The sequence below is a fragment of the Cervus elaphus genome, chromosome 8 (assembly GCF_910594005.1).
Source record: "Cervus elaphus chromosome 8, mCerEla1.1, whole genome shotgun sequence".
Lineage (NCBI taxonomy): Eukaryota > Metazoa > Chordata > Mammalia > Artiodactyla > Cervidae > Cervus > Cervus elaphus.
Genome location: NC_057822.1, coordinates 22,218,954 through 22,233,930, shown reverse-complemented (window position 1 = coordinate 22,233,930; position 14,977 = coordinate 22,218,954). Strand labels below are relative to the sequence as shown.

Below are 14,977 nucleotides of genomic sequence, written 5' to 3'. Positions count from 1 at the left end.
GGGCCTTCCCAGGAAAGGCCTTCCCCCGTATCCTTGGCTTTAGCCCCTCTCTGAAGTACCTAGATAATATTAATACTTGTTTAGTCACTCAGTCGTGTCCAACTCTTTGTGACCCCGTGGGCTGTAGCCCGCCAGGTTTCTCTGTCCATGGGATTTCCTAGGAGGAACACTGGAGTAAGTTGCCATTTCCTTCTCCACAGCCTTCTCTGGTGGCTCAGATGGCAAAGCCTGTGCCTACAATGCAGGAGACCCGGGTTCGATCCCTAGGTCGGGAAGATTCCCCTGGAGAAGGAAATGGCAACCCACTCCAGTACTCTTGCCTGGAAAATCCCATGGATAGAGGAGCCTGGTAGGCCACAGTCCATGGGGTCGCAAAGAATCAGACACGACTGAGCGACTTCACTTTCTTTCTTTCTCCAGGGATCTTCCTGACCCAGAAATCAAACCCATATCTCCTGCAATGACAGGCAGATTCTTTTATCACTGAGCCACCTGGGAAGCCCTAGGTAATAGTATTTCATGCAGATTTCCTGAGTTGTTCTGCAGATGTGAACCCCCCCGTGACCACCAAAAAAAGGAAGAACTACTTCATGACCCTGAGCACATAACCCCAGGCCTCCTGGAGCCTAAGGATGAATAATGTTAACCCCTGTGACAGGACCCTGCTACCTCACAATCAGCCAATCAGAGAACTGTTCACAAGCTGATCACATACCCTGAGATGCCCCTGTCATCTTCCCTTTAAAAACGTTTTGCTGAAACCTTTTGGAGAGCTAGAGGTTTTTTAGGGCATGAGCCAACCAGTCTCCTTGCATGGCCTTGAAATAACCTTTCTCTGCTCCAAACTCCTGTTTCAGTTTGTTCAACCTCATTGTACTTCAGGCACATGAACTTGTGTTAACAATGATTTCTTTATCACTATCTGTATGTGAATATTTGCGAAAAACTCATGGGTTCATGCTGTAGCTCCATTTCCAATCGAGATCCTCAAAGGTTCTTGCTAAGTTTTCCCTTTTTCTTTCTTTTTTTTTTTTTTAAGTTTTCCCTTTTTCATATTTGTAAATATTTCTTCCGGTTGTGAAAAACCTGACTCATCATTAATTACTTATTTCTTCAATCAGTTTACCTTTGGTTTCAAAGTAACCAATCTCCCAATCATAGCAGCATCTTCTCTAGCTGCCTCCTCTGTACTGCCTTGTACAGTGCCCCACTTCCTGACAAGTCCAAGGGCAAGGCACCTCTGAGTCTCCATGTGGCTTTCTCCCCCGAAACATCTGGGGTTCTTGGGCTCACTCAGCTCCAAGCCTCAGTGTGACTGCCCCCTCGACCTCTTGCTACCATGCTAGGAAGGAAGAGGAAGATGTGAATAAAGGGAAAATGAGAACGTAAAGGAAGATGGAAGGAAGAGTTTCTTGTTTGAGTGAAAAAGTAGAAGTTTGGTAAAGAGGAGTTTATAAGGGCTTCTAGTAGGTGGAGTGACATAGGCAAAGTCACAAAGACATGAACAAACACAGGTTTAGAGTGAGATCAGAGTGGAAACACAACATGAGGATGTGTTTGTAGAAAATACACTTGAGAAACACTAGGGAAGTACATTAGGTACTAGAAGCCTTGGAAACTCACTGCATGTGTGTGTGTTGGTTGGTTGGAGAGACGGTTCACAGGGGCATGAATTAAAGAAAATTCTCAGGTTTGGGACTATAGAGATCAAGTGAATGACAATGCCATTCACTAATGTATAGGATGAAGATACAAAGATGAATTCTTCAGTACAGAAAGTCATTTGTAGGACATTCCAGGAGCAGTGGGGTATATGGGTGTTGAGCTCAGTCAAGGAAATTGGGCTGGAGAGCTGAAAACGAAAGATTTGGGTATGTGGGTTCCTGTTCAAGCATGAAAAGAAAAAAAGAGAAAATCCTAGGAAATGGCAGAATGGCATCCTAGGAAATATGAACATGCATGGGATAAAGATGGGAGTAGGAAAACCAGTTTACAAAGAAGACTGGGGAGTGGAGAGGGATTTTTTAAAACAAGTTGATAAAGTTGACAAGTTTAATGCTGCCAGAGTATCGCAGACACTGAAGAAGAAAGATTTAATAAAGAAATAATTTTCAACTAGAAAAATGTCAAATGCAACAGAATTTAAATAGGACAGAAATATAGATATGTAATTATATTCACAGATATATGTACATATATACACGTGACTAATTATATATATACATATGTAAATACATACATATGTGATTAATTATAGACTTCTAAAATATATATACTTATAAAAAGTTTTTAAAGTTTTTTTTTATGCTACTTAATCTTGAACTGATGTCTCTCATCCACCTATTCTGTGGATAGGTAGGTTAGATACAAAAAATACATTGTGAGCAAGTTTATCACTGTACAGACTCACTCATGCCATAGATTTTGCTGAATGTTTAATAAGTATCTTGTGTTCTTTGAAATTCAAGAATATGCTAGCTTATAATAAGGGTATTAGTTTAATTCCTTAATATTAGCAATATTTGGCAGATCCCTTACTGTTAGAATTATACATATAAAATAAAATTCAACAAATCAAAAAAAAATAAGACAAAATGTAAAAGTTTCATATTTTACCAATTTAATTTAGAAAAACTCTTGGATTGTGGTACTGGTAGTCTGCCAAGAGTTGAAAAATACAAAATTAAATGAAATAATTCAGGTAGGAACCCAAAACACATTGAAGGTCAAAGGAAAAAATCCTTATTATTATTATTTCGCAGATTGCTGCCTTTTGATTTTCACTTCTGCTTTGTTAATTCAAATAAATTACCTGCTTTGATAATCAATCAAAAATAAAGCTCATATGGTGATTCACTTATTTCTTCCAATCCACCTTTTCAACTTAAATGTCACATCTTACATTTTGAATCACTGGTTTTTCAATAAATATTTGTTTAGCAAAGCACCTACAAAGCCCAAGGAATCATCAGAGGTTTCTTGCTTAAAATTCTGTACTCTTTAAACTCTGTACTCTTTAAAAAATTTAAGAACATGAAATTCTAAATGTACTTCTGCTGTAAAGCAGCTTCATTAGTTCAGATTTTTGGATCAATTTCTATTTTCAAAGAAATATTTTATACTCTAAAGCCATCAACTTGAAGTTGGTTTTCAATTGACTGACTGAAAAATTATATGCTGTCAAGTATTGTTTCCTCATCATGAAAAAGTTCTTTTGGGGAGTCTTTTTAAAAGCTCATTCATTAAATGCAACTGCATTGTTGTTGGCTCTTCAGCAACTTGGAGAAACATTTCAATTAGTTTAAAAGCATGTTCGCTGAGTTAAAAACAATGAGTTTAAAAATAGCGACATGAATAAATGAGTGTCACTGAATAATCACAAAAAGATTTTTTAAAACAATGTCATTACATATAAAATTGAAGTTGAGTCCAGATGAGGCTGTTTTACCAGTTTTTTACATTTTTTATAAGCACTATGAAATTATTCTTAAAGATATTGTCTTAGTTTTTGTTTTAGCATTTGTATCAATTACAAAATTAATTAAAAATAATACAGACATACAGAGCACTTGAAAACAACTTATCCCTTTGGTCTGAGAGATATGAAAGCACTCCCAAAAGCTGCTCTTTGAATTGGACATATTCTCTTGCCCGAGACTGCGCCAGATACAAACATTTAGCTTCTGAATATGGGCTTTAATATAAAGATAGGACTCCAACGGGCTCCCCAGGTGGTGCTAGTGGTAAAGAACCTGCCCTCTAATGCACAAGACTTAAGAGATGCGGGTTCGATCCTTGGGTTGGGAAGATCCCCTGGAGAAGGAAATGGCAACCCACTCCAGTATTCTTGCCTGGAGAATTCCATGGACAGAGGAACTTTGAGAGCTACAGTCCATAGGGTCACAAAGAATCGGACACGACCGATATGACTTCACACGCACACACAGGAATCCACGTGGAGGGAGTCACATGCCCCTGGCACTGGAAAGAAAGCCCATTCTCTTTGATGTTTGTTTCTAAATTTGAGTTTTGAATCACACTTAAGGATGTACTTTGGCTCCCCTGGTGGCTTGGCAGTAAAGAACCTGCCTGCCAATGCAAGAGACCTGGGTTTGATCCCTGAGTTGGGAAGATCTCGTGGAGAAGGAAATGGCATCCCCCTCCAGCATTATTGTTTGGGAAATCCCACGGACAGAGGAGCCCGGTGGGCTACAGTCCATGGGATTGCAGAAGAGTCAGACATGACTTAGCAACTAAACAACAACCACAAGGATGTATTTGGTCAAAAGAGAATTCATTTTTATTTAATAAACTGACTAAGTGATACTATGATTTAGGTTAAATTTTTCTGATATTTCTAAATAGTTTCAAGACTAAGTTTCTAGGTTTTTTTTTTTTTTAAATCCCAAGTGAAAATATGTTCTGAATACTCCTCCTAACACTTTCACATAAAGGAACATTTTTCCTGCTATAATCATCCTCCATGTGGCCACATCTACCATGCTCTTCTCTCGCTTCATGTTACTCAGCTTCTTAGCACCATTCCACACAGCTGACTCTTTCTTGGCATCATGAGTCAGTCTTTCCTGGTTTATCCCTACATCAACGACCATTCCTTCTGAGTTTTCTTTGGTCACTTCAGTATTCATCCATTTAATATTTCCTACATACATATAAATTTCTACATGATTCCCTGTGTGTTACCGCCTGGACTAGCCTTTCAGATTTATATCTCTGTTCATGCCATTCCCTTGAGTTCCAAACATGTATTTGAATCTGCCTAATGGACATCTCGATTTGGATATTGAATAGGCCAATTAAGCTTCACATGTCCATAATGTACTTTTTGGCCTGTATCCCCCAAATCTGCTCTTCCTCTAGTCTTGTCCTCCTAGTAATGGCACCCTTATGCCTATAAGCGTCTAAAGCAAAAACTAGAGACTCATCCTTGAGATTTCTCTTCTCCTTATCCTGTATATCCCATATATCCAAAAAATCTGTCAATTCAATTTACAAAACATCAGTCAAATCCATCCATTCCTTTCCTTCCTCTTTGCCAGTCCTAGAGCAAGCCACACTGTGAACTGAACAGTTCACAGTGAACAGAAATAAACTTCTGTTTTCCTTCATCACCTGTTTCTTTCAGTCCATTCCTCTGATGGGATATTTTAAGAACACAAATTCTTAAATTAGAATTAAGAATTAGAATTAGATCAAACCATTTTAAAGTGCTTCAAACCCTAGGATAGCCTCCAATTACACTAAGGATAAATCCAAACTTCACTACAGTGTAGAAGATGCTCTCTACTCTTACTCTGTGCTGTTTCTCCCATCCCCTCTTGGTCTGCCCTTCCCTTCACTATCTCCTTTCAGTTTCTAGAATCTGCTAATGTTTACCGGTCTCAGGGAACTTCACACTTGTTCTTTCTTCTGCCTGGAACCTTTTGCCCTGACCTGATGTTTTCCCTTTCTCAACCTTGGTCTCTGTTCAAATGTCACCCTCTCAGAGAGGTCTCCTGTGGTCATCTTATCCTCAGTAGCCCTCCTCTCAGTTCCTCTGTATCATATCTCTCTATATTGATTTACTTTAAAGAACTCTGCACAGTCTGCAAGTTTCTTGTTAATTCATTTATTTCCTTATTTACTTCGGTCTTTTCCAAAGATTCTAATCTCCAAGAGGCCAGGGATCTTGTTCATCTCATTCCCTGCTGTTTCTCCAGTACTTAGAACAAGTCTGGGGCTTCCCTGATAGCTCAAATGGTAAAGAATCTGCCTGCAATGCAGGAGACCCCGGTTCGATTCCAGGGTTTGGAAGATCTGCGGGAGAGGGAAAAAAGTGACCCACTCCAGTATTCTGGCCTGGAGAACTCCATGGACTGTATAGTCTATGGGGTCACAAAGAGTCCTTGGAAGAAAAGCTATGGCCAACCTAGACAGCATATTGAAAAGCAGAGACATTACTTTGCTGACAAAGGTCTGTCTAGTCAAAGCTATGGTTTTTCCAGTAGTCATGTATGGATGTTAGAGTTGGACTATAAAGAAAGCTGAGCACTGAAGAATTCATGCTTTTGAACTGTGGTGTTGGAGAAGACTCTTGAGAGTCCCTTGGACTGCAAGGAGATCCAACCAGTCCATCCTAAAGGAGATCAGCCCTGAGTGTTCATTGGAAGGACTGATGCTGAAGCTGAAACTCCAATACTTAGGTTATCTGATGTGAAGAACTGACTCAATGCAAAAGACCCTGATGCTTGAAATGACTGAAGGTGGGAGGAGAAGGGGCTGACAGAGGATGAGATGGTTGGATGGCATCACCAACTCAATGGACATGAGTTTGAGTAAACTCCGGGAGTTGGTGATGGCAGGGAGGCCTGGCGTGCAGCAGTCCTTGGGGTCACAGAGAGTTGGACATGACTGAGCGACTGAACTGAAATGAACCAGAACAAGTCTGGCTCCATTAGGTGCACTGAATAAAGTATTTGCTGGAGAATGAATAAATTCAACTTTAACTACTTTCACTCTGTCACATACCTAGGGCAAGTTACAGGTTATAAAATATGAAGAAGCTTCATTTGGGGAGAAGATTCTTACCAGAAATACATTTCTGTTTTAGCTCATTTGTCAACAAGAATCTCATAGGTAACAGTGAAAACATCAATATTTTGCATGCATCATATTTACAAATTCTCCTCATTAAACCTGAGGTCCACAGCACACACCATTACCCTGCTACTAGAATAGGAAGAATGAGGCTCAGAGAAGCATTAAGGTACCTGAAGACCCAAGGGAAGCAGATTACAGTCTTTCTGAAAGGGTTCATCCATTTGCCCACTACTCACCGTCAAACTAACAAGGCTCATTTTCCGATATCATAAATAGAGAGGTGTACGGATTGTGTGTACAATTTGCAGAAAAATGTCATACTGTTTCTACCTTCTAAAAGCAGATGTGGCTTGTATCATGGATTTGGAAATAAGTTCTTTAAGGTGAAAGATGACAATTGAGGGATGATTTATTAGAAATAAGAACAGAATGCATTAAAAAAGAATGAAAAGGAACACACCAATATAGTAACAATGATTTTTGATGTTAAGATTGAGTACTTTTTATTTCTTTCTTTATAGTTAAACCTTTGATAATATTTATGCTAACAAAATGTGCCCGTCCCACCCACACATTCACAATTAGTATAGAATTGTGAATACTAAATGAATACTAAAATGAATACTAGAATACTAAAATGAATACTAGAATACTAAAAATGAACTCTCAAGAGAGCCCATTTAGTAAGAAGAGGAATCTTGTATTGATTTAATGAGTACAGTGATGTTTCCCAAGTATCAGTGAAGCACCTTTTCCCCCTACCATTTATATGTATTATTTATTTAATATTTATATATTATTCTACTTGACTCACTATTTAGCCTTGTTGTAAGCAATAGTAGCTGTGAAATCACAGGGTTAATTTGTTGATTATAAATATTCTCTAATATACATTAAAATTAACATATGAACATTAAAATAAAAATGTGGATTTAAAAGCCATCTCAAGTTCCACCAGGAAGATACAGTGTATCTGGAAACTCTGAACTATTGGGCTGATTTAAAGGAAAGAACCATAAAGCAGAGTCCCTTTCTTACTTCTTCTCTATGTTAAAAGGGAAATTTTGTGGCAGTGTAATTGACAATTCCACTTCAGAACTTGTGCACTTTAGTCAAGTGGAAAAATGCTGTCAATCATATTCCTTGGTACAATAGAAGGTGTGAACTCAGTGCCTGGAATCATCAGGAATAGAAAAGATTTTAACGAGGGTGGTGTGATGTTGGCTGATGGGTACAGGATGTATCAGAAGAGAAACTTACATTCGTTATCGGATCATTTTCATTCTCTGTCACACATCCCTGAAGATTTAAGTTGAGAGCTTTACAAATGATCATGATTCTCTTGGCGGCTTTCTCTTCAAATGGTTTGATCACAAACTCAGGTTCTAAAAGGTCCTTTTTCTGAAGTTTCAAGCTCTAAAAAAGTTTGAAAAGTTTTACTCAACAGATACCCATCATAAGAAAAGAGCTTCTAAATCATAAACTGCAACTGTACAAGTCAAGTTCACATCTGCTTAAAGAGAATTCCGACTTACATCTATATCTGGATCCAGCGAGAACAGATTTAGCCTCTCCATGTTTCGAGTTGCTTTGACAGTCTCTTCAGTTTCTGTGAGGTACTACAGAGAAAACAGTGTTAGTTCTTAGTTTCTACTTGGCCAGAAACCTGCAGCCCAGCCCCATACACATGGCTAAGAAACAGTCCCTTAGTATTAACACTATTTTAATATCATCCATCAACACTCTGCAATCTTACAGAAACATGCTTTTTGTTTTCTGACTGTTGTGTTTCTTAGTCTAAATCTTAAAGAAAGCATTTACATCTTTTCCATGAAAGCGATAAATAATAAGTAATTCGAGTTTATTTGCACAGAAAAATGTCAGCTTTATTACTTTCGTGAAGTCTGGGTGCAGGCTGTTGTCTGAAGAATCAGCTTCCTCCGGTGTGCTTTCACAAGTTATAGCATTATCCAAGGAATCTTGAAAAGATACATCAAGACCAGGTCATTAAATAAGCCTCATGAATCACTCATTTTTCAAGCCTGTGACATGTCGAACCTGGGTTAGACTCGAGAGCAATGAGGGAGGGACACTGGTGAGCAGATGTCTTCACTGTGCCCTGGCTCTAGTCCTCCATATAGTTGGAAAAACTGGGCCTGGAAAGCGGATGTCCTGGTGATCATTTGGGGACACTCTTCATGACACCATTCTGTGCCCATAAGAACTCTGGACCCTTACAATACTACATTTATACTTGGGGTTGTCTTGTCTCACTTCATCAATGTATACTAAAGCTTTCTTAAATATGAAAATATTTTTGATAATTCTGACTCTCAGGCCATCAACATAAAACCTACATTCTAGCTTCAGTTAGTTAAACTCTCTAGGACTCTGTAAACATTAATATTATAGTTGATGATTATTAAGTAAATCATGAGTGTAAAACACCTACTACGGTATATAGCAGGTGTTAAAATCAACACTAATTCTCTTCTTCATTATCCATGACTCTCTTACATGATAGGCTACCAGAACTTAAAGACTCTTTGGGGGACCTCCCTGGTGGTTCAGGGGTTAAAAATCTTCCTTCCAATGCAGAGGATGTGGGTTCAATACCTTGTAGGGGAACTAAGATCCCACATGCCCTGGGGCAACTAAGTCTGAGTGTCATAACTAATACCCAGTGCAGTCAAATAAATAAGTTAACTAAAAAAATAAAGACTCTCTGGTTTTAATGTACCATGGTATTGTGCAAAATGTCTTAGAAGTTTTCCTTTGGGAGGAGTGACTGAGTCTGAGAATAAACTTGTCTTCCACATGACTATTAATATAAACCTGTTTTCCTCCTCTTCTTTTCACCATTTTTTCCCCTTTCTCTTGCTCTCTTCCCTTTGCCTAGAATGGATTAGAGTCTGATGAAAGAACTGGGATGGGCAGAAGAAAAATTTTTTATCTTATAAAAATCTCTGATCTCATGCAAAATTTATGGAACTTTCACAACTTGCCTTATCTCCATGGGGTCAAAAGCACACATGAAAGATGCTTTTCAACTATAAGGAAAGGATGCATATTTGTCATTACACAGTAATGTTCATTAATTAAATTTAATGGGATCTATAAAGCACAGAATCTCCCCTCTAACATCCCATTAGACATGGTCATTTTTTTTAGTATTGCTGATCAATGATTCCCAATATCATTTGCTGGATGTCGGCCTCAAATCATTGCCGGTCAACTAAAAAATCATACCTCTGTGAGGTGACCTTCACTATTCAGTAAAAGTAAAGGTTTGGTGGTGATTTCCTGGAGCAGATAGCTCAGGGTTGGACGAGCTAGACCTGACAGCTCCCAGGGTTACTAGCAGCTAAAATGAACCAAATGCACAGGTCACAGTTGGCAAGGGAGGGGGGTGGTGTGCTCACCCAGCCCCAGATCCGTGAGCTCTGCGCTCCTTCTGCCCTGAGGGGGCCCCTCAGGACTGATCTGCAGGATTCGGTTGAGGGTGTGGATCCATTCATCCATATCTGACTCCGTTTCAGCCGCCAACACGAAATAGGTCAGGTCATTCATTTTCAATTCAAAGGCATATTTTCTTAGTCTGTTATTCTGCAGCATAAAAAGAAAAAAAACACCAACTAAGTCTTAGAGAGTGAGAGATACTTTTTTATGGGGTTTTCCACACAAAGAGGTGACATCAAGTTAGATTTTCCAAAACAGACAAAAGTTTAGATGGGTAAGAATTATTTGGGGCTTCCCAGGTGGTGCTAGTGGTAAAGAATCTGCCTGCCAATGAAGTAGACATAAGAGAATAGATTCGCTCCCTGGGTGGGGACAGGCCTGGAGGGCTATAATCCACAGGATCACAAAGAGTCGGACATGACTGAGTACACCACATCTACATCTACAAGAATTATTTTATTTGGTTTCTTTCAAGGATTTTTGTACAAAGAGATATTTGAAGGTTTTTGTTGACTGGGTGAGCATGTGGGCTCAAACATTTCATCTTCAGGCATGGGGGAAGTATATTCTAAGCTTCTTTAAACACTTGCTTTGAGTTGCTACCTTCACTTTCTCACCGTGTGTTCTGTCCACAGCTCACTCCAGTTGCGCTTTTGACCCCATCATATCCCAGAGGCTGCACTTGCCAAGGTCACCAACAAACTCTACATTGCTGTACTACCCGAGGAGCTATACAATCTTTGCTGACCTTTCAGCAGAATTGACACAGTGGCTACTTCCTCCTTCATGAAACCCATCTCTCTCTGGTTTCCATGACTACACTCTATTCCAGTGTTCTTTCCTCCTGAATGGCCACCACTTTTCAGTCACCTCTACTGGCTCTTGCTTACCTTGTGACTTGTCATGCTAACCTTAGCTCCGCCTTAGACTCTTTTCTTCCTTATCAGGTGCAATGACTTTAAATGAGCCCCGCATGCCAGGGGCTCACAATTCCTTTCTCTGCCTCTGGCTTCTTCATCAACCTCCAGACTTTCGTCCTACTTGATATCTCTACTTGCATTTTGTGACCAACCCATGAGGTTTTGTTCTAGTTTGTTGGATGTGCTCCCATCATAGACTTTGTTGCTGCCACAAAGGCCTGAAACAACCGTTCCATCCCAGTCACCAGGTACGTATTTATACACATAACACCATGTTTGCCCTTCATGTACTTAGGTGACTTGTATTCACTCTTCAGATCTGAACTAAAGTTGTCCTTGCTCAATGAAACTTTCCCAATTCCCCTAGCTGGGGACAGGATTCTTGTCCTCCAGGGTACTCACAAAAATTTGGGATTACATGCTTATTCACTTTCATTTGTTTGTTTGCACAGCATATTCCTCCCTTATAACTGCCTTCATGAGAGCTGGAGCATCACTACATGCTATCACAGCGACATCACACAGAAGGATTCAACAACAGTGCATTCAAAACAATTATTTCTTATGAATGCGACAGAAGAGGTTCCAATCCTTGGGAATGAATGAACAACTGAAGAAATAAACTAACAAATGAAAACAGAGATTCTCTGTTGTGCAGAGAATTGAAGTGGTCTGATTCGATGAGTAACTACCTTAGGTTAGACTTTTACAGAAGGTGAAATCTATAAAAAGAAGTGAGCTGTTTAAAGATCAAAGAAGCACAATTAAAGTAGTGGTAATATAAAAGCAGACTATTATAGCAGTTTATATACATTTCTGCCATGAGATTAGAAATATAAAGGCAAAGTAGAAACTTCCCCCAATGATAACTAGAGTTATGCAACCTGGGGTGGTTGAAAGAATTCCTGAAGATATTCCATCTTCAAATCACTCCCAGGTAACTCTGATACAAGTATTCAATTCTCACCTACACTGTTCTAAAGCCTAAGAGCACTCACAGCTGTAGTAAAGCAAGACTCTATACAATTAAAGTAAGTAAAATGCAAATAAGAGTAGAAGTCTAAGATGACAGTGTCACTATAGTGTGGGGGTACAACTTAAATGTCAAGATATAAACTCTTTCTGAGAACAAGATTGCTGTTTCTTGGAGGCAAAAGAGAATAATCTTTAATATACTTCAGGTAATCTTCTCTTCCTTTGGGATGCTCTGAGACACTTCCCAAAATAGCTTTCTCCTTTCAACTTCCACGATAGCACGATTACTACTACAAACATGACACTAAACATTTGCCAGTTATATATCTGGCACTGTGCTGAGGATTTTACAGTCATCATTTTTATTTAAATCTCATAACAACTCTATGAGAGACACTGTTATCATTCCATTTAGCATATGAAAACACTGAGGCTTGAGGAGACAAATGAAAACCTGCTTGGAATACATGGACAGCAAGTGGTGGAGACAGGAAGTAATCCCTTTATATTTTAACACCCCCTGAGACAACCCATGAAATTAAAAGGTGCTTCCTCCTTGGAAGGAAAGTTATGACCAACCTAGACAGCATATTAAAAAGCAGAGACATTACTTTGCCAACAAAGGTCCGTCTGGTCAAGGCTATGGTTTTTCCAGTGGTCATGTATGGATGTGAGGGTTGGACTATAAAGAAAGCTGAGCGCCGAAAAATTGATGCTTTTGAACTGTGGTATTGGAGAAGACTCTTGAGAGTCCCTTGGACTGCAAGGAGATCCAACCAGTCCATCCTAAAGGAGATCAGCCCTACTGGAAGGACTGATGCTGAAGCTGAAACTCCAGTACTTTGGCCATCTCATGCGAAGAGTTGACTTATTGGAAAAGACCCTGATGCTGGGAGGGATTGGGGGCAGGAGGAGAAGGGGATGACAGAGGATGAGATGGCTGGATGGCATCACCGACTCGATGGGCATGAGTTTGAGTAGACTCTGGGAGTTGGTGATGGACAGGGAGGCCTGGCGTGCTGCGATTCATGGGGTCGCAGAGAGTCGGACACGACTGAGTGACTGAACTGAACTGAACTGAGACAACCCAGCACAAGGAAGATGTTCATTGGCTGCCGTTCTTCTTTGCCACCTGCTGGGCATTATCACACTCTAAAGGGGCAGCCATGCCTGGGGGTGCTGGTTTCTGAAAGTAGACATTGGGGCAACATACAAGCCTCAGGAAAAAGAAAAATTTGGGGGTTGAAGGAGGAAAAAGAATTAGCTAAAAAACTAACTGTGATCCTCACTGTGGGGTTTCACAGCTCAAGTGGCACTTTCTAGACTCTGCCAAGGACAAGTGCTTTGCTCATATTCATACTTTCCCATTATTGTTAATTATTATTATTTCTTTGCCCTGTAAGGATTCCCTTGCAGACTGGCATTTTCAATAGCCCATGAGAACAGGGCAGAAGGTGACTAGTTATCCTCAGTGCAGTGATAGTGTTCATTCTTAAAGAGGTTCTGTTGGGTTTGTATTTTGTGCTGGGCGAAAACAGACAAGGTCTCTGCCCAGACAAAGGAGACAGGTGTTAACCAATTCATCACCCAAATGTGAAATTGGAAGAGAAATGTGCTTAACTTCTGTATGAATGTACTGAAGTAGAGGAATAAAAATCAAGGTATAAACATTCTTTTTTGAGAACAGGATTGTTTACTGCAGCATCAGAATTGCAACATGAAAATACTACTATTCTTACAGAACCCTCTGTGTTCTGTGAGAATACAGAAAGGATACCTTTGACTAGTAAAATGCCACAGTTTTATATATATACATATATTTGTATAAATTCCCTTACTAAAGTTAAATTTATATAGAGTGAAATACACAAATCAAGCTTTTGACAAATGCATAAACTTATGTAATCCACACCCAGCTTTTTGAGATCATCTTGGCTTCAGTGTTAACAGAACGGGGGTGGGGGGGCGGTGGCTGGAAAGGCAGTGACCCCAACATTTCTTATGCAAAGCAAACATCTGGGTAGTTTCTTTAAGAATGCAAATTCTTAGAAGCTATGCTCTCCTCATGAGGGAGGGCCAGACTCCTTCACACACCCTCCCACATACTTCCCTGGGTGCTGAAGAAGGAGGTCCATAAACCTGCCTCTGACCTGAACTGACAGAGAGGGTCTAAGGGCAAAGAGAGATGGCTGAGAGCAGGAATAAAAGACAGACATGCTTCCCACGACAGTATTATACCTTCAAAACACCACGGGAACAGAATAGACACTCAGGAAAGAAATAGAAGTGCTCAGAGCAGATCTAAAGTAGCTGAGTGCAGCAGAATGCAAACAAATCTCAGTGTTTTCTTGAAAACAAACAAATGAAAGAATCTGCTTGACTAATCTGATGCTGTAAATAATGGGGAACGGTAGATGCAAAGCTGTATAAAATGCTTGTATTAGGTCCAAATTAAAAGTGGATTGAGCTGCAACATACTTTCAAATGGAGATGTCAAGGAGCTAATAAAAAATTACAAAAATTGATTTTCTAAATTGCCTTCTGTACTTTAAGTGAATTAAATATGGCTGACAACTTCAACAATATTAAAAACTTTTTAAAATTTGAGCAAAATATAACAAGCCCTTGTTTCTCAAAAAGAGGTATTTATAAATGAAATAAACATTCTATTCACAACTTCTTTCAAAAGCCAAATTATCTTTTTCTCCTTCGAGTGAAAGAGAACTACTTTCAGTGCAGAGAAGCTTATGCTGGGGAAGATTAAGATGCCTTAAGTGGTTTTCTATCTCATCCTCTGTAATCTTCAAGATAATGGCATATAAAACAGCAAAAAAGAAAGGGCCAGAAGTAGAAAACCAATGGGACACTTTAATAACCGTGAAATGCAATGTTAAGTCATTAAAATGATAATCAAGAAGTAATCATATTCTTCTTCTCACTCCTCAAATTTTCCTTTATTTTCCTGAAATCAGTATCCCTGGTGACTGATGCAACATCTTTGTTCATTCAAGCTCACCACAGTC

At 39.4% G+C, this 14,977-nt stretch overlaps 1 protein-coding gene across 8 annotated transcripts in view; it reads right to left on the bottom strand.

The window, feature by feature from the left end:
• DOCK10 (dedicator of cytokinesis 10) overlaps nucleotides 1-14,977 on the bottom strand; it is a 297,557-nt gene that overhangs the window by 99,262 nt on the left and 183,318 nt on the right. For all 8 annotated transcript variants that reach the window (XM_043909860.1, XM_043909862.1, XM_043909859.1 and 5 more), the window contains exons 8-11: nucleotides 10,023-10,206; nucleotides 8,494-8,579; nucleotides 8,136-8,219; nucleotides 7,861-8,016 (exon numbers count right to left, since the gene is read on the bottom strand). In XM_043909860.1, coding sequence (XP_043765795.1) covers nucleotides 7,861-8,016; nucleotides 8,136-8,219; nucleotides 8,494-8,579; nucleotides 10,023-10,206 — 510 coding nt within the window. The remainder of the gene's footprint in view (nucleotides 1-7,860; nucleotides 8,017-8,135; nucleotides 8,220-8,493; nucleotides 8,580-10,022; nucleotides 10,207-14,977) is intronic.